At 48.4% G+C, this 19,757-nt stretch overlaps 1 protein-coding gene across 1 annotated transcript; it reads left to right on the forward strand.

The window, feature by feature from the left end:
- Positions 1 to 754: 754 nt before the first annotated feature.
- On the forward strand, positions 755 to 14,684 carry CSUI_000489 (tbc domain containing protein). The gene is made up of 15 exons (XM_068060723.1): positions 755 to 3,209; positions 3,966 to 4,048; positions 4,678 to 4,714; positions 5,548 to 5,588; positions 6,307 to 6,425; positions 7,396 to 7,456; positions 8,258 to 8,312; positions 8,952 to 8,983; positions 9,625 to 9,707; positions 10,328 to 10,403; positions 10,977 to 11,058; positions 11,950 to 12,044; positions 12,830 to 12,879; positions 13,845 to 13,918; positions 14,589 to 14,684. Exons 1-10 carry the CDS (start codon positions 2,675 to 2,677, stop codon positions 10,377 to 10,379), a joined length of 1,098 nt encoding a protein of 365 aa, XP_067927315.1. The 5' UTR covers positions 755 to 2,674; the 3' UTR covers positions 10,380 to 10,403; positions 10,977 to 11,058; positions 11,950 to 12,044; positions 12,830 to 12,879; positions 13,845 to 13,918; positions 14,589 to 14,684.
- Positions 14,685 to 19,757: the final 5,073 nt, after the last annotated feature.

Below are 19,757 nucleotides of genomic sequence, written 5' to 3' on the forward strand. Positions count from 1 at the left end.
GTAGCATGTAACATCCTAAATTCTCATTGGAGTGCCGGCGATAAGTGTAAGACCCTTTACAAAGAAGTTGAGGCCTATTGGGCGAGGTCGGCTGCTGGACAGGGCACGAGACGGGTGCTCGGCCCGTCCGCCTTTGCCGTCTGCTGGGGCGTACCTGGCCCTGGGAGTGCGGACTGCCACTGCTCGTGTTCCCCTCGACGAGTCTGCAGCCTCCAGGCCTTGCCTGTCATGGTAGTGGTGCCGTAGAGAAGCTAGGATTAACTTGTCACGGGCAACGCTCCGGTTGCTGCATTTGAGCGCGCTGGTCGGTTGCGCTGTCGACAGTTCACCTCTGAGGGAAACGCGTAGTAGGCCCACGGCTGGCTCTCGTTGCCTCCTTCAGTACGAGGTGCCCTCCAGACGCTCAAACAGATGAACGGGCCGTTACGCTGCGCGTACAGACGAGGCGACGCCGCGGGCTTGCACAGAAGACCGGAGACATTTCTGCTGTCCGCTTCGTTCTGCAGCTGCAAGTGCACAAACTGGATTTGATATGCTAACCTCTGTGTTCTCGGAAGTTCAGTTCGGGATGGTTAAGCCCCCTCGTCATACCGTCATCGGAGGGTTGCTTCATCTCCGTCAGGGTCGCGCAAATATCGATGACTCGCAACCGTGGGAGGCTAGCTCTGTCTATATTCGCTCTCGGTACACTGTCCGGGCCGGAACGTCGCTTGGCGAAGAAGAAGACGTGTTTCCCTTCGGGGGTTCCTTTTGAAACTGAATGGCGCTTCCTGCCTTTACTCTCAGGTTTAGGCCACAAGAGACGGACGGCACCGTACGTGGCTGGAACGAGCGTGCAGAATGGATTCTAGCTTGAGAACCATCGGGGGGTTTGTGCATGCGAATTGACGAGGCACGCCAAGGCTATTTGTTGTCAATTTCCGTCAGCCGCTCTCCAAAATACATGTTCACATACAGCAGGGCTGCTCGGCCTCTCTTCCACGTATTCACCTCAGCTTTGCAGCCACGATGCTAACCCTTTCTCTTAGCTGCTTGGCGCGTTTTTCAATGTCACGTTACTCTGAGGTCTCCCCGATCTTGTCGCCCGAACTTTTCTTGTTTGTAAGCCACTCTGGTATCGTTTGAACTGTGATCTGTGTTTCCTCCTCAGTTTGTCCCCCCGAATCTCGTTCTCTCCGTCGACGTTATTGAATATTTCAGGAGCTGTAATCTTCTCTCCTCTGACGAAGCACTTGTTTGGTCCCGAAGCACCGTCCTCTTTGCTCCATCTCATGCCTTCTTCGTGAAGAGAGTGCCCTCGCGTTCCTGTTCTTCTTCCTTTTGCGTCCTTCTGTCCTGCCGCGTCCTGTGCTCGTCTTTTTCCCAGCAACGGGCAGGGCCTTGGCTCGGCTCTTTCTTCATACCGTCTGATGAAGTACGGTCCGGGCATTTGTGACGAGCGTGGATCGTTTTTCGGCTGTTCTCTGCCCTCTTGCTTTTTCTCTGTTGCACTCTTTTTCCACACATCTGACACTTCGGTTTCACTGAGGCGAAAAATGTGACACGAGTACGTGGATGAGCCAGCTGGGTCTCCTGCTCATCAGATGACATCAAGCCCCTCTCGCGCGGGGTTAAACACCCTTTCATCATCGAGACCTCCAGCAGATTTGCCGTCTATGTTTCCTACCAATCCATAAGCTCGCTCCACGTTTGTCTTTCGGCGCTGGGTACTCCAAGAACGGCTCCTATCGATATCTTTTATTGATGCCCTTGGGAGAGGGCTCTCTGTTTCAGCAGCGGTCAAGGGGCCACCAGAAACCTGTGCTGCTCTTTCTTCCACTCCTTTTCTCCGGGCTGACGTTTTGCTTCGGCCGACACTTCCTGGGCTTCCTGTCTGCTCTCTTCTGACCGTACGATAGAGGTTTTACTCTTCTGCTGTCGGCGAGTCCGTACGGGAGGACGCCTCTGGCTTTTCTACGCATGTTGAAGGGACAAAATTTGTCGTTCCAACGGCCTGTACATACCACAGCGATTCTAGTTCGCAAGTCTTGCTTCTCTGGTAGCATGCAGCCTGACCTGTATAACACGGCGCAGCTACTCCTCTCCCGTACTTGTTCATACATCAGGCCGCCGGCTGTTTGTCAAAGGGGGAGATAACCATTGTTACACGTTACCCCTGGGGTGGCACCGTGCAGAAGCATGGAGGAGCTGTCTTCTTCTAGTATCACTATTTCTGTCGACGCATGCGAAGATGACCATCATCAATGTAGCAGCGTAAAGGGTGCTCAAGGTTTTTCTTCATGATTCTGTAAGCCTCCCCTCCTTCTTCTTTTTTGCACTTCCTTTGGCGTATCTCCTCCCCGAATTCAGAGAGAGAGAGACTTCTTGAGAAGAAAGCCATCGCCATCTTCTTCTCTCGAGACTATGAACTTAAGTCAGCCATCTGGACAAAGTAGCACGGTGACCAAGGCGATATATAAAGGAAATCATAAGCAGAACGTGTTTAGCTTCCGGTGGGTATCGCATGCAGTCCTTCCCAACGTTCTCCCTTAACATCTTTCCTCATGAGTAACCATTTCTTCATGACTTCTCATTTTCTACGAACTTTCTATCATACCTCGTTCTCTCCCTATCCGTCCTCTCAGCTCAGACGTCTGAGCAGAGGCGGGAAGATTGTTTCTTCACTTCAACGAGGATGATTCCTCTTTCTTTTTCCTCTCTCACTCGCTCTCCTCCGTCAGGGGCAGCCTCCTCTTCTTCATCTTCCTCTTCCTCAACATCGTCATCTTCTTCTTCATCTTCAAATCCCACGTCATCATCTTCTTCGACTGCGACCTCTTTTCTCTCATACCGAAGTTCCTCTTCTTCTTCTCTCCCGTCTTTTCTCCCTACAGTGTTGTCTCGCGACTCCGAAGCCCCCTCAGCCTCATCTCAACCACGTCGAGGTATTTCTGCATCTTCCTCTTCTTCTCTTCATCTCGGAAGCAAAACAAAGGGACTGTGGGGTAGAGAGAATACCGGGCCTGCAAGAACAGGAAGAGAGTCGCCAAGTGAGGGACAGAATGAAGCAGAAAAGGACGAAGAAGAAAAGAAGGATGGAGGGGGAGAGAGAAAGCTTGATGCAGGTGCGAGGCCAAGGAAGACGACAGGGGAGGGAGGTAAAGAGAACAAACTGACGGTACGAGCAGAACGCTTTCATGCCGTCCTTGCCAAACCGGATGTTGACCTCCGTAAGTCGTCACTTCCCCCTGTCTTTTGCTGAGAATCTACATGCATAGATACCCGTATAGAAGATAAAGTGTAGATGATACATAGATAGGTAGATAGATAGGCGTAAGTGCTTGGGTCACGAGTGCAATTGGTATGCGGAGCTTATGATAAAGACTGAGGTCAAAGCAGACATTTGAATTGTACCAGTGAAGAGAATGTTTTCTTCTCGAAAGGGACAGAGTCAGCGCGTCTTCTGTACACGAGATAGAAATACCTTTGTTTCTCCGTCATGCGTGTATCATGAGTATTCAGGAAAAAGGCGGGAGTTGAGGAACTCTCATATTACACCATACCCGTAGATTCGATACACACATATCGCCACTTTGTTTTGACGTGGCCGGTGATAGCCTTTGTGATGTCTTGAAATCCGTGCTTCGGATCAACTCCCTTCAGGAACCCCCACTTGAGATTTTTTTTGCACTTCGGTATTTCTGCATGGTCACCGAGAAAGCTCCTGTACATCCTGCTTACAAGAGAAGAAGTTAAACCGATCTCGCCTGAGTTCACTCGGGAGAGACGGAGATAGAAGAAAGAAAGTGCACTACCTGTTTTCGTGGGGGTAGTAAACAGTCCCTTGTTCTTTACGTCTCTTCTTCATCTCCTCTAGAATACTCCTCAATTCTTATGGAGAGTCTCTTTCTGTTACTTTCTGAACCGTAAGAAACCATGTAGAGTTTGGTGTCTACTTCGTCTTGTTTGTGTCTATGTACTGATAGAAGAGTTGAGACATTTGCTATGGAGTGGAGTACCAGCGTGCTGCCCTCGTTGGATCCGAAGCGATTCCTGGCGGCTTGTCCTTGTAAGAATGTCTTAGCTTCTCTTCTCTTCGTCATCTCGGCACAAACTAGGTGAAGAATCTGAAATGACTCGCTCATAATCTGCTTACATCTCTCAGTGCGTAGATGCATTGAGGAATGCTTTACGTATAGCCACACAACACTCTCCTTAAACGTTATACTCAGAGAAAGAACTGTCCCCTTCTATTTGGTCTGATTTCCTGTGTGTATTTGTGTCGCCATGGAACCAAGAAGGATTCTTTGAAACGGCAGTACATAGAGATATGACATGCATGCAGTCTCTTTCTCGCCGCTAGGCGACACTCTACCTGTATCAACATGGATGTATGAATATGTAGGTGTGTTATGTATGAAAATAAAGCCATGTTTAGGACTGGATTTGCAGTTAGTGTTCATATATGTGTCTCATCTATCTATGAGTGAGGCACCTATGTCGATCTCACGGGCTGCTCTTGAGTTTTTGCCCGAGGATGGCTTTTCACTGGATCTGTACGAACTCACTCGATCAGTGTCTTCCTGCAGACGGGAGATCTGTACTTTTCGGGTGAGCTCTCATTTGTCTTACTTGATAAAGGCGTGTCTTTTCCTCGGGTTGATGTACAGCTGCTTAGTGTTGTCGTGATGCGTGCAGGGCTACCTTCCTCTCAATCGAGATCGTATCCACCATGGTAAGGGGAGACGGTCAGTTAGACAATAATCGTGGTATAGAGCAATCCATGTCCGCAATGACTGAAACAGGTATTTATACAGAGATGTCACTCGCCTACCATGAGGAGCGTACATTATCTGTATTTATATGTATGTATATACATATCTGTATTTGTACGTATGGTCACCAGAGAGATGCTTAGTATAGACATACAACATTCTGTATAGAACGCCGCCTAGTAATGTGTTGTGCTGCCTCCTGGTAGCCCTCCTGAAAGAAAGACGAGGTTGGATGAGTCTAGAAGGCGATTGCCGCGGATACGTGCAAGGAAGGGAATGCGGCAGGGGGATTCATCGGGACTAGAATGGTATCTGCCGTGATCAGACTCTCTCTCTCTTCGTCTTATGTTTACTGGCCTTTGTATGCAACGTCTTCAGAGTCCTGAAGGGCCAGGAGGAGGGGAGTTCTAACGTTCTATACTTCCCATTCTTTCTCTTCTTACTCCGCTCGGGCAGCGGCAATTCTCTAGTCAGCCTCTCCATGTCCATAGATAGATTCAGCATACGTAACTTAGTCCAGATGTTCTATCTCTCTATGTAGACCATCAAGTATATCTATATCTGCCTTCTCTTGCCGAGGGTTCCGCAAAACATCGAAGTCAGTCTTCCCTCGAGAGGAGAGACGTGTAGGAGGAGGAAGAGGAATGAGTGTTTGTGGGAAACAAGCATGTCGTGTCTTGCTCTTCGTGCATTCGGAGAACAGGGTGTGGGCCGGGTGCCATGCCTGTCTTAGGCAGTTTGCCATCCCTTTCTTCTGTCTCCAACTGTTCACGAACTGTCCTTGCATGTTCAGTCTTAAAGAAGCGGCGAAGTGAATATACCGAATTGCTTCAGGTGAGTCTCTTACTCACTTTGTTCTTCTATCATGAGACTGCTGGGTGGGTCTTCTCGAGTTTGGAGTTGTTCATTCACTGCCTCCCCTAGGGCTCATGTGACCTTTCTTCTCTTTTCATCCTCGTAGCCTGCGTATATCTATGTCTTTCTCTATTCCCATGTATATCCATGGTGTATACCTCGGTAGCTTCATCTATGTAAACTGAACACAACTACCTGTGTCAATAGTTACTAAGGTAGTTAGTTAACCTTTTGCCTTGTGGAGAAGACAGAAGTCGCGTACGGAAGCCCCATGTAATTCATTTCTGACGGTAATAACGGGTATATATTCATCTTGTCCTTAAGGATGATGAAGGAAGCCTAGAAGCACAGCATTTGAGAGCGTGGCTCCCGCCATGTGGTTGTGTACATACACTCCAATATAGTTTCGTCTTTTTGTAAATCCTCTGTCCAGCGTGCACCTATTTTTAGTGACAGTACGTACAATGCCTATCACTGATCACACGCAAAATCCCTTTTACCATTCACGTAGGCCTGTCCACTGCTATCAGACATACAGCACATATTTAGATTCCGCGGAGAGGCCGCCAGAGATCAGTCCTCTGTCTATGGGCCTGTTTCTCTTCAATCATAACATCTTCTTCTTTGAGAGAGACATGACTCTTCTACTTTACTTTCACTGTAGCTCTCCATCTATTTCTTATATGTGATTCTTCAGCATTACTATCATAAAGAAACACTGTCTCTTGATGAATCAAAACTGTTACGTCAACTACGAGTAGATCTTCCACGGACGCACTCAGGGCTTCACTTCTTTTCTCACGCTCGCATCCAGAGGTACGGGTAGGCAAATCGATGTTTTCAGGTAATGAGAAAGTGAACTTCTTCATAAGAAAAAACGTCATGATATCAGTCAGGTCCCTTCTCTTAGCTAGCTTCAGGAATTCGTCGATCTAGAAGAGTCCGTCTGTCTGTTCGAAGGGGGTGTGTGCATGTGCACTCCCGTCAAGTGAGACACCTCTCTCCGGTGGTGATAGCGTTCGGTATTTTCTTCAGAAATTCCGCCTGTAAGCATGTGCCTCACGCTGTTGACTGTGTTTTAACGGAAAAAGCAAGCGACGAGCTTTTAGAATAGAAAAGTGAGTGAGGTTTTCATGAAACAACACGGCAAATTCCTCTCCCTGATTGAGAAGATGCTTTTAGAGAGGTAAAGAAGTGGTGGGTTACCGGCGGTCATTTATCTGATAGGAAGGGGTCCTCTTCTTATCACGCGTAGGGCTTACTTAACGGCCGACATCAGTTAGGAGGGACGAGAGGGAGGAGCTGGAGGTGCAAACATTCTCCTCATTGATGAGAGGCAGTGGAGGGCAGGTAGTTATTGTTATTCTATCTCTATTCTCTCCATCATCTCGTTAAGGAGTTGAAGTAAAAGGAGAAGACTGCTTTCTTTTTCTATACTCCGTCCGAGCCCTGGCATAAAAAACTTGCAGCACACCTAGACATTGAAGAGAGTCCTTTTCTCAAACAAACAGTCGCTCGTCGTTTCTTTCATTCGTGCTGCTAGGCGAACATCAAATCCACGAGATGTGATCCAAGGAGGTATTCCTCTTTGCCCTCTCATATGTACACATCTTTGCATAGGAAGAAGTTTACAGAGAGTCATCCATCTCTTCGCATATATCTATATGTATGTACATGTGTGTATCATATGTACAGTGTCCTATTTATGCGCTTATTCAATACGTACTATGTACGCATATGTGTGTGTGTCTGCGTGTGCATGTCCCCGGCTGTGGTTGGACAATAGGTGTATGGAGAGAGCTCTGTTTTTATGGGCAGTGAAGAATCCTGCGAGTGGCTACGTCCAGGTAAGGAGTCTGTTGAAGTGAAACTTGATGACTCTTTCTTCTTGATATATGGTGATGGGTGAACGTCAGGTGAGTTGTGTATTCTCAAGTGCTAAGAGAGAGGAAGAAAGAAGCTATATCTCTCTTCGGTCGTTATTGGACCGCGACAGCATGAGGACGGGGAGGAGACATCTCTATCGACTTCTTGTTTTTTTCTTCTCTCCAACATTTCGTTGCTCTGATGAAAGAAGAGGGATAACGAGCGAGAGAGCGAAACAGACAGGAATAGCGGCAATGAAAATGAGCTACTCCTACGTCTCGCCAGAGGAATCTCTGTTCCTGTCTGTGATTTAGACCTCGGCTGTTAGAGAAGGTGGAAAAGCCAACTGTACGTATTTCATGGGGACGTGAAGTTATAGATAGATAGATAGATAGCGTTTTGTTGCTTTTGTGTGTCTCCACGGCACAGCTTAGTACCTGATATGCGTGAATGTGAATTTCCTGTTTTTTTCATTCTCGGTGATTGAGAATTTAATCAGAGCTCATCTCTGTGTCTGCCGGCGAGAGAGATAGGGACTGAAAGGAGTAACACATTTGGAGTGATACCTCAGTCTTTTCCGGCTCTTCAAAAGGACGATGTTGGCGTGGTACTGGTGGTGATGCTCTCGTGATTCGCTTGGTATCTTATACCAACAGGATAGGCGTATGTACGAATGAATGTTCCTTCTGGTGTGTATCTCACTTGGTGTCTCTTTCTTCATCTTTCTGTCTATCTTTTCACCTTAGTGTGCTTTCCGTATGTGTGTCTGCTGCTTCGTGCAGGGCATTAATGACCTCATCACGCCTTTCATCTCTGTTTTCCTGGAAAGTAGTCTTGGTGAGAGGACCGATTACAAAGAAGAAGTTTGCGAAATGCGAGATTAGAATCTCTTCGTAAAGCCCTTTCTTCACTAGCTTTGTTTTTTCTGTTTGTGGATCCCTGCGTGATGAGGAAAGTGAAGAAGAGATGAGAATTTCAGTCTCTTAGGGGAGGTTGTCAAGTTTCGTCTCACAATTCATTTGGTTCTGTTCCTTCACTCATTGCTCATAGCTAGTTTGTTTTGTGCAATCAGGTATCCAGTCTGCGTATCTAGATATCTATTCCACGTCTCTTTATCTTTTTGTCGATGTCCATTTCTGTAAGTATATATACATTTCTCTTATCGATGTACGAATCTATAGATATCTATCTTACTTGACTTGCCTCACTCTGCATCTATATTGTATTCACATCTACGCGTGGTTTCAGCGTACTTGTCTATACAATCTATCCAATCACGGTGGATATGAGTCTCCTACAGCTACATGCGTTAATATAGGCAGTGTGTGTGTGTGACCATGCGGTGTCTCACCGTCCCCTGTAGTCCTTCCCTTTACTCTTTCTCTCCACTGTTTTGCTCTCTTTCTTCTCTCTGCTGCTTCTCTCGTTTCGAGGGTGTGTCTCTGATGAGATGTCTCGTGTTTTATTTGTCTGCAGGACAAGATCCTGAGACTGCGTCAATTGACGAGGTAAGAGCGGGGAGGGACTCACAAGAGTAGACAGAGATAGAGACGAAGAGAAATCGCTGCTACTCGAGGCACAAAACTTCCTTTCTTGACGGAAGACGTCCTTCTCTCTAGCACTATTCTGAGTACAGCAATGATCGGCAAACGTTTTAGACTGATGGGGATTTCTTTCCATCTCTCATCCATTGAATGTAGGCATCTCTGGTCGTCTAGCATTCTCTACACCACGGCCACTTGGAGACATTCTTGACATTCTCTCCTCTTATCACCATAGCTTAGTTGAGATATGTTTCCGCCTTTACGTCTCTTGATTGCTTTCCTTGTGTCGTCTGGGAATGCTTGGTATGATTTAGTCTCTATATACCTCTCTATACACGTATATCTGTTCTCACTCTGTGTATACAAGTATATATCGTCTTGGCATCCCAGGGCCCACATGTGTGTATATATTATATCTCTGTATAACTGTGTATATAACACATCATGATGGGCCAGCCCTTCAGTTGGCTCCTTTCTACTACTACTTTTGTTTCTATCTGTTAGCAATTCGCGATGACAGAGGTCTTTTCTATTACCCTGGTTTTTCTCTCTTCTTTGTATACTCCTATTCCTCTCTCTCCGTCTTTCTTTTTGCCCCTGATCAGATTCCTTCAGACATCTTAAATGAAGTTGAGGCTGATTCTTTCTGGTGTCTTTCGAAACTCCTCGCTCACATTCAAGTAAGCTTGTGAGGAGGTGTATCGTGACTGACCACCTCTCGACCTCCCTGTTCTTTTCTCATAAGATCTCTCCTAGCATTATCTTCATCGCTTTCTTGAAAGAAATAGAAATAGAAGAGAGGGGATCAGCGTCATGGAGCAGGTCTAGTGTATGCGCTCTGCTGTCCTCTCCAACCTCCGTGTTGTCTGAGCCTTGAATCTCCGGTAGAAAAGAAAGGAAGAAGACGAGGAAGACGAGAAAGAGAGCAAGAAGATATAGATAGATAGAGTGGTCGCGTATGGGTGAGGAAGTGAAGAGGGAAGACCGTGATTGTGAGAGAATCTTCTGTAGTCGTAACACCGGTGTGATGGACATGAAAAGGCATTCATTCACTCATGGCTTGGGACGTATGTATATATATATATATATCTATATGTATAGAGACATAGATTCTGTTGGTACCCACGAGGGAGGGGTCTCTGCGGTGTGTGGGTGGTATGCCTTGATAGCTCAGTCATTCCTGTAGAAGAACAACAAACCTTCTGTGACTGCGTTTTCTTCAAGAGAGATCCGTAGAGTTGATAACGAATGCTCATAGTGCGTCGTGTATGTCTTGTTTTCTTTTGCATGTACCCGTGCTTGGATAAGGATCACTTCACTTTTGGTCAGCCTGGCATTCAAAAATCGGTTCTCAAGCTAACGGATATCGTCAAGCGAGTTGACGGTGAGTGGGGGAAGGCTTTTGTTACGGCCACGCCTCACACACGTACAGCCGTTGTTGTGTATATCTCCTTTCTTCCACCTTTCCTTGTTTCACACACTCCAAGTCAAGAGAGTCACGAGGGCTATGTCCAGTTGCTTATGTCTCTCCGTAGAATGTCGTGGGTTGAGGTTTGTTTTCGTTAATACATGTCACACTACAAGGCAGAGTCGGAGATAGTTGCTGAGAATTCTTTGCTGTTCTTGCGTTTAGAGAAAGGTCACATAGGAAGGAGAGGGTGGGTTAGTCTGTTCAAGTCGTGCGGTTTGAAATCATCCTTCTCGTTAGTAGAAGAGCCCAGTGCAGTTCTCTGACTGCTCGTGAAGCGGCTCGTAGCTGTCCTGGTAGTTGCGGGAGGAGGGTGTATTGTTACTTTCCCCGAGTAACCTTTCCAAGGATATAGAAGGAGATGTCGAACAGTATTCAGTTGCTGCGCTTCGGTAGAGCTGTGTTGTGATCGGTCCTTCACGATGTTTATCTGGCCTTACATTTGTGTTGATGCTGTTCCTTCCCATGTCGGATGCTTGTTTAACCCAGAGCCACTGTACGTACACCTAACTTCTCAAGGCGTCGATTTTCTCCAGATGTCTTTCCGATGGATGAATTGCCTTCTCATGCGGTATGTCGTCGGGCCTTGGGAATTTTTCTGAAAGACGTGGAGTCAGGATCGAAGTCAAGGTGTCAACGTCAGCTTCTACAATTCGAGTTGCTTACCCTAGCTTAAGAGCTCATCTCAGCTACCGACATGAAGGAAATCTAGAGCTCTGTCGAGATGTGTCTGTCCGTGTAGCTAAGAATATCCATCCTCTTTACTCACATAGGCCGGTCAGCTGCGCGTCGGTTACACGGTGGAAGTTTCATACACCACCTGTCACTTCCATTTTTTCCTCCCTGAGTGGAAGCCACGGCGACTGGGGGATGAGGCACAACTTCTTCTCGGAGGCTCTGAGAATCGGGTCGTCCTCTTGTTTTCTTTCCACCTCCCGATGCTTTCTTTAGACACAAAGTCTTCCTGAAACAAACAAAGGTGAAACGATTCCCTTTATAACGTGATAGGGCTTGGCATGAGGGGCGCTTAACGTGTAGAGTAAGAAAGATGGGATGCAACACCGGTAGGGTGTATATTCTTTTCTCTCCCAGTTGCATGTCTCTCTTCAATCATCATCGTCATCAAGCTTGTCTGTCTACGCACTCTTTTTTGGAGAACTCTGGCTTGTGAACCGTGGACTTTCTCTCAGCACTCAGTGCGTCAGTCTGAGTGTCTCTGTTTCTAACACCCCGATGCTGACTAGGTGCCGTATAACATAGAGAATCACATATCTGTTGGACATGAATAACACACAGATAGCATCACCTCTGCTCGACGTCGTTCAGTGTCCGTTGTCCTCATGGTGATTCTACTCCTTCCATTTCTCCTGTCCTACCCACAGTAAGGCACCTGCCTTCCTTCTTCTTTTTCTCCTCTAGTAACGCCACCTTGATGTGAGAGTGTCTTGTCAAATACTCACAGGGAGTTCCCGTTGAGATGTGTCATTCGGCTCTGGGATACATACATTGCCGAACAGGCCGAGGGATTCAGTACTTTTCACGTCTATGTATGCGCAGGTAGGTCTGGAAGATACAGAGATATACCCACATCCTTCGGCTCCTACCAAAGGTTGTGTGAACTAACCTCTAGTAGCAGCCGAAAAACGTCCGTATGAGAATCAGAGGATGAGGGATGAATGACGTGATCAACTTGTATGTAATGACAGAAGTCGCCCGTTTTGCTTCTGTCCTTGCTTATCTAAATGAAGAATTTCCTCCCGATATTCATTGCTGTTTTCGATGTCTAAGTCATTCGGCGTTCGTAGCTTCACTGAAATTTCATTTGCATCGTCCCGCCTCCCCGTAGCTCCTCTGAGTCCTGCCCTGTAAAGTCACTCTGGCTTTGGTAAAGAGACAGAAGCTTCCACTTCACTTAACTTTTTCTAAACACTCCGATCAAGCGGTCGACTGTTGGTACACTCAAATACATACACATGTTCATCTGTACATACATCTATATCTATGGCTACCGTGCGCCTTGAATCCATCCCCGAACTTGGGTTCAAGTGTAGGAAGACATTGAAGACCCAGCCATCAAGTCTCTGCCTATACTACAAAAGGGACGGCCAAGACAGTAGATTCTGGTCTGACGAGAGCCCCACTCGACAACCCGCGTGGCGTAGAAAAAGCTACGCCTAGCGTGGGTGACTGTCTGTTTGGTCTTGTTTTAGATGCTTAGTTTATGTCAGTTTTCCGTCTCCCGCCAAGCTGCTGTGGTGAGCATCCTGTCATTGCCTATCGCCAGAGAAGGGAAGAGAAGGGTGGCATGGAGTTCCTTCTGAATGTCTGTATACTGCCTGCAGTTTTCCTTGTCTATTGGTCTTCACAACTGAAGAAAATGAACTTCCAGCAGGTGAGTGAGAGAGCGAGTGGTTTTCTTACGTGAAGTTATTTCCTCTCGAGGTACATGTGTGACGAGCGTTCTTCTTTACAATTTGAAATGAACTGGAATGCTCGACCAGCTGTCTAGGATGGACGGCCTTCATTTGCTATCTGGGTATCTAGTTAGATACCCACGTGAGCAGCAGTATTCAGTCATCGTGTATGCCGTGCTGTCTGTGTTCCTGTGATGTTCTATAAAGCTACTGAATGTATGTTCTTGCCTATCACACTCTTGTGTTTTACCGGTTGCCCTAGAGAGGCAACATTGCAGTGAATAGGAAGGAAAGACCAGAGCGAAGTGTAGGTTGATCAAGATAGGAAGCTAGAATGGAGTACATGAATCTTGTTTGTTAGACAGCCGGAATCCAAAGGGTCTTTGTTTATGAGGCTACGACAGCAGACAGACACATGAGATATCGAAGTTGGAGGGGGCGAGTCTGTCTGAAGACATATCTATTATTATTGTTATCATTCGTGCTTCATTGCTGACGTCTCCAAGGAACGGTTGAGAGGTTGAAATCTGCTGTTGTACTGGCTGCGAATCGGTTGAGAGAAGGAAAGCGGTGCAAAGCCCCCCGTTTCATTCCAAGTCCTGCCTGATCGATCGTCCTCAGGAATTTCCTCGATGTTTCTGACCATTTTTTTCTCTAGACTCCTCCCTCTCAGATCATGATGAGTTGGCTCTGATGTATCCACTCTTCAGATGTGTGCTTGTTAAGTAACGGCATCTACATCGCGCGACCAGAGATGTGAATGCAGACGAAGTAGCATTCAGAGAATACACGCCAGCAGCATCCAAAGAGCCTTACGTTTGGACATCCCTGTCCCAGCGGAAGTATGAAGGCGAGGACCTTTGTCTATCTGTAGTGAGAGACTGTGCAACTTCCTAATGGAAGGAGATGGGCGGGGGACTTCGTTGCTCTCTGTGTGTCTCAGATGATGATTTTCATTCAAAACTTTCCGACATCATCATGGACGGAGCAGGAAATTGAGACTCTCCTAGCTGAGGCGTAAGGTCCTAAGGAATACATTCATCTTTCTTCCAGTGTAGATGTAGCTGCAATTGTTCTGTGTTAGATAGAGGGGGAGCTGCTTTCGAAGCATCTGTAGATACGCGCGTACGTGAAATAATGAAGGAGTAGTTACACTCCGACGGTGTTTGAATTCTCAAATAAAGGAGGATGGTCAGTTCGGCTCAAGTGAGCATCTGCCACATACAGCGCATACATTCTTTGATACCGTATTGAGCTGTGGTACGGGTCCAAGATGTTCTTACTTTGTCTGTCTACTCCTTTTTCACGCCGCTTGCGGTCTCAGGCTTGGACTACGCTGGTGCTTGGGCAAGAGCGTTGCTGCTGTAGCAACGCTATACGTACTACCGCTTTTATGTGTAACGCCTGGTCTTTGTGCAAAAGTGTGTTTTGCCTTGTACATACATCTCCTGAAGATATACACTATATGCAGGTAGCTGTCGCTGAAAGCAAAGACTGAAGGAAGTTTCTCCAGCGGTTGAGCTGCCCGGTGGTTTCCTTTCCAACGCTCTTTAAACTCATGTGACAACGCTATACAGCAGTATAAAGTGCGGATGAACGAGCCTTCGTTTCCGGCGCTGTTGGGGGAGGAATGTCTGCTCTGTCGTCAAAGGTGGACTATCGTTGTCTCCCTATGACTGGCGCTCAGGTTTGTGTTGAAGTCTCTTTTCCATTCAGCGCCAAAACATTTGGCGAGCTGACAGGGAAAAAATTCAAGAGAGCAAGGCGTGCACCGACTCGACGTGTCTTATGTAGACGTTCCTATTGATTCTCTAGCCATTTGTGATGAGGGACAGTTTTGGTGTCTCCCTTGCTTGTTCATCAGCAGGAGCGCCTTCTGTCCCGTCTTTTGTCCGTATTTTTCCCACCAGAAAGGAGCTCTTCGTCGCAGCTGTTGTTTGAAGCTGCGCCCGTCCAAATATCTTTCCTATTTTCTTTTCCCCGTAGTGTTTTTGACTTCAGCTTCCACGGGGGGTTGATTGCCTTCATGTAGCAAGAGATCACTGTTTTGGGTCTCTCCGAAGTAGAAAAAAAGACACACTCTACAGCGCCCTTGAGAGGCTGCCTTGTGAAGATTGTTCACTATCATACAGCTACTGTGGATCATACAGAGCTCGCGCTCCCCACAGTGTGAGAATGCATGACTTCTGGCGTCTTCTGAAGGCCTCAGATTTCGTCAGGTGTATCCTCCTTTGTTCGTCTTCGATTCCCGTGTTTGTTACGGTGGTAAGCTACCTAGAATTGAAATGCAGATCTTTTTCAGCCCGAGCCACTGGGCCATGAATTTCACCTGGGTGAGCCAGCCGTGCGATGAGCCATTATCGAGTGGAGAGGTGTTATGGCAAAGAAGTCTGGCCCACATTACGGGGAGACTGATTAGGGGGTGCAAGTTGCTCCCACTGGAGGCGAGTTTTTCAGTCATGACCATTGAACAGCTTAGGAGCGTGGCGGATGACGAAAGAACGCAGTCAAGGTGTGACACCGGCCACAGCCAACTGGGGTCTCTGTAAGCCGTGCCGTTTGTTACGAGAGACGTATACGATCACTCCGGCAAACATGTTCAGTGTGCAACTATGCTCTGGTTAACCCCGATCCAAGTATTCACCGGTCGAGCTAAAGTGAATGGATGCTCGTGACACACTACAGGTTCCCGGACAGGTCACTTCCCCATCGCTGCTGTAGTGCTGTTTCGTATTTCAGCGGGACCAGGCAGTTCTCATCTTGCCGTGGTTACCACGCAGGAGAAGAGTAGGGCCAGCTGCGGTGGTTGGCATACGTTTCATTCGAAACTCGGGAACCGGAAGCCGCGCTCGACACTTCGAGAGCCCGGAGGGAAGCGAACGAATGAAAAGGAAATTTAAAACAATCGTCTTCCTTGGTGGAGCTCTTCGGACTGCGATGCACGAGCTCCTCTCCAGGTCACTGGCGGGGCTTCACTTTCATTCTCTCGATGGCGGCTGAGAGAGCATCACAGACTTCACCCATCCGTGGCCTTGCAGCCGAATCAACTAAGCTGTAGGGAAGCAGCAGAATACGGGACGTACAACTACTCTGAAACACATACCGACGTAGCGGCTGGACGGCTCTCGTTGTATCGTGATTTCGAGATGATGAAAGAACAGAAGGCAGCGGAGAGGGGCAATAAGGGCGCCTTAACTCAGACTGAGAAGTCAAGTAGGTACGGACCGTACAAGGATTAATTATGTCCGTCACTGCATAACTGGTACGGACAGCACTCTTTCTTAACACCTTCGCACGACAGATTTTTTTAACGGGGGCTAGGCGGGCAATCTGAAGGGCCTACAGCGTGAAGAAGTGCGGGCTCACCAAAGCTGTTGTATAAGTTGTTTCAAGGCAGCATCCAGCCCTGCAGCACAACCCACGACCCGCGCGTACATCTTGTACATTTCCGCAGAATCAGCGACTTCACAGTTCTTCCCGGCTACAGGCTTCTCTTCCCTGAAGTGGGTAAGAGTACTTATAAGTCCGTATCAAGAAGCACGTTCTTGGGCAGTGACGCGCGTATCAGAGGTACCTCTCATGCTAATGGCGCTCTTCATTGGCGCACTTGGTCTCCAGCTAAACAGTAAGAGTTGCGGCTAACCGAGTTGGAATCAAACTAAGTAGCGGAGAGCTGAACCGGGCAAAGTCTAAGCCGGGCAACCTTATAGTCACGTAAGTGGAAACGATCTTACCGACGTCGAGTGGCAGTGGCTTGCCGCTTAGCGCCTGTTGGGACGCAGACGGGAAACAGGTGCAGCAGTAGAGATTCGACAGACACCGCTAGGAAGGAAGACGCGAGGCGCACTGCCATGGAAACTGTTCCCATGATGGGTGGATGCCGCCTACAGCTCTGGTATGTGCTTGACAGACATGCCTGTCGTTACAACGACAGAGTCGAGGCCCTTTGACGTCCTTACCTTTACTCTAATTTCATCCGGTTCGAGGCAGTCGTGAGGGCGTTGCAGGTGAACAATCTGTCGCAGCATACCAAGCCACCGACAGGACTGCTTAGTGAACTGCTGCGAGCTGTATCGGGAGAGCGTCCCTTTTGGCAGCTTTCAGAGCTGCACTCAAGCCCGCCGTTCTCTTGTAGTGCGGCGGAGCAACGGGAGAGTAGACAATTACATCGAGAAAAACTGCGTGCGTCACTACTATACAATGCACAAATGCCTTGAATTCATGCTCCGTACCTCCCAAAGCAACACTCCGAAGGCGTAAACGTCAACTTTCTCCGTGTAGGATTTCTGGCTGAATAGCTCCGGTGCCTGAGCGGAGAATGTTCGATGTTTCGAGGCACTGTGTTGTGGCTGGGTCGCGCTTCCACCCCCGAAACTCAGTTGTAGCAAAAGCAGTGTGGAAGCAGAGAAACAATTCGTTAGGTGGTAATCCCAACAAAGCAGGAAGGCTATGCTTCGGAAGGAGCTACAATGCACGGTGTATCGCGCACGCTATGTGCACAGCTGCAGTGCCCGTAACTGGCCTGCCACTGACGCATTCGCAACCAAAAGTTTCTTGGAGGCATGACAGCGGCGAATTTGACCTTTCCACGACTAACGTGAAGGTGTGTTTCTGTGACCCCACCACTCAGTTACGTCTTCTTTTGCTGATAGGTTCCGCACCTGCACTGTGCTCACCATGTATGCCGGAGTTCCTGCGTGCTTCAGAGTGCCGGTGCCAAGAGCTGACTGGCAAAAGCAAAACAGAGGCAAGCGAGCGTTTGATTTCTCCTACAGAGTCCAAAGGACTTGCACGCGAGCTGACGAGCCTTGGGTTGTGGAGTGCCGTCTACAATGTTGGTTATGGGGGGTCGGCTTTTCGCCGGGGAGGATTGTCTGCATCGTCCGTACAATAGGTTGCGATGGACTTTGAGGTCATGGAACTATGCGGTAGTGCTGGCCTCAAAAGTTCGTAGCTCCGGAGTGTTTGCTAATGTCCTTTACTTAAAAAGCTGCTTGTCCGTGCCCCCCTCGTTACAAACATATAGCGAAGCTAAAGTCTTTTTGGCCCAGCCCTACAGCATCGTCTTCCAAGCCGTCCTGTGGGCCCTGACTGGTGCTTCCAAGACCGACTCAGTTATTGTTCGTCTTGTCCGGACGTCAATGAAGAAGAATCTCATGTTCACGTCACGCCGGGCACTGCGGGGGGCCATGCAGGAGGAGTTGTGTCTGGCGAACGCGCGACCAGACCCAATTTACAGACTGCGGACAGCCTGGTGCGTGTTCTGGTACCATGCGCGGATGGCCTCACCTTCATGCGAGCCAACCCGAAGTCACAGAGCTTAGCCTCCAGGCCTGTTGTACAGGAACAGCATACTGAATGTCGTGATTCCAACTGCCATGACTGACCATTGTAGGCTGGATCAAATGACAAGCCACCCGATAGCGACCACTGCACTAGGCTGCCCATTCAGCCCTGTCCACCTGCGATCCTGCTGTAAGTCGCATAAATAGAACCTCTCGGAAATGAAGAATCCTTTTCTCAATGTGGGAGGCCTTCAGAACACATTTTCCAAATCGCTCACAAAGCACTACTTGTCCTTTCCCGGGACAGAAGCACGGACCGACGCTCTAGGGGACCAGATGGTCATTGACCCCAGGAGATTTATGCCGAAATCACTAGCGGGTGAGTCTCTCAGCACACCCGAGCTAGCAGTGCTCTGCTCTTACCCCTGCACAGCAAGACATTGTGCGATTTTACGTCGCGGTGAACAATATTCAGATTGTGGAGATAGAAGAGGGCCGAAGCTACTTGTAGCGAGATTCTGAGCCTCTCTTCAAGACTGCTAAGCCGTCCCCTGCAAGCCAACGAGAAAGCGTGCGCTGCGCTCCTTTGCCTGTCTAGACTTTTCACACCTCTTCTGAAATGAATGACTCAACTCCAGCAGTCAGTCCGCAGGAAATTGTGGTACAAGGGGTGTTGTGTTCATAACTGTCAGAGCAGGAGAGCAAAGCCGAGTGTTCGTTCAGTCACTGTGAGCTAACCGCTGGCAAAGCTCGCTCCGCGGTCTCCTCCGCCCAGGTACTATTTTCCTTCTGTCGCCGCAGAAAACGCCGTGGGAGGTGAAGGATGAGCAGCGACGAAAGAAAAAAAAAAGCTTGCTTGGGCGAGGCTGTTGCAGAAGGGACTTCCCGCATCCGTTCTCATACCTCCCGGGTCTGTGTAGCCAGTCGAAGAGCGTACCGTGCTCCGCGTACTCCATGATAAGGCAAAGGGGCGGCTTCTCGACTCGTGCTGCCTGCGTACCTCACAGTGCTCCGGCAAAACTTCTCTCAAACCGAGAACGTCGTCGCCGCGACACTTCGTGTCTATTCCAAGAAATTCCATGTAGGGATCGGCAGTCACCTTGAGAGAAGGTGACTACTCTGTTCATGGCCCTAGATTCCGCACCACAGGGTACTACCAGTGCTCACGCTGTTTTTCCACAAGCACGCTGCTTTTGATCCTGAAGGGTTTGCTTGGGCTATTCTTCCTGTTCCTTCACCTTCCAAAGGCTTCTCCTTACCATAAGACAAACAACGTGGGGGTGACGAACGAGCGAGAGAATTCTTGCCTCATTTGTCTGCAGGAATAGACTGGAAAAATCGGAAACGCTGCAGCACTGGTTCAGGGTCCGCGGGTGTTGCCGGATGGCAGCATCCAGGTTTCCTCTAAGTACGTGAACTGCAGCTGATTGCTTAGGAGGATGTAAGCCGAAAAAGCTCTCACAGAACCTGCTGGAGCGAAAGTGCTCTCTGTCCTTGTCCGCAACGCGACCGCTCCGAGGAGAAGGCTGCGGACCACGAGCCCAAAAGGTGCTAGCTTCGCGCTAGCTGGG

This window comes from Cystoisospora suis, assembly GCF_002600585.1.
Source record: "Cystoisospora suis strain Wien I chromosome Unknown contig_186, whole genome shotgun sequence".
NCBI classification, from domain to species: Eukaryota; Apicomplexa; class Conoidasida; order Eucoccidiorida; family Sarcocystidae; genus Cystoisospora; species Cystoisospora suis.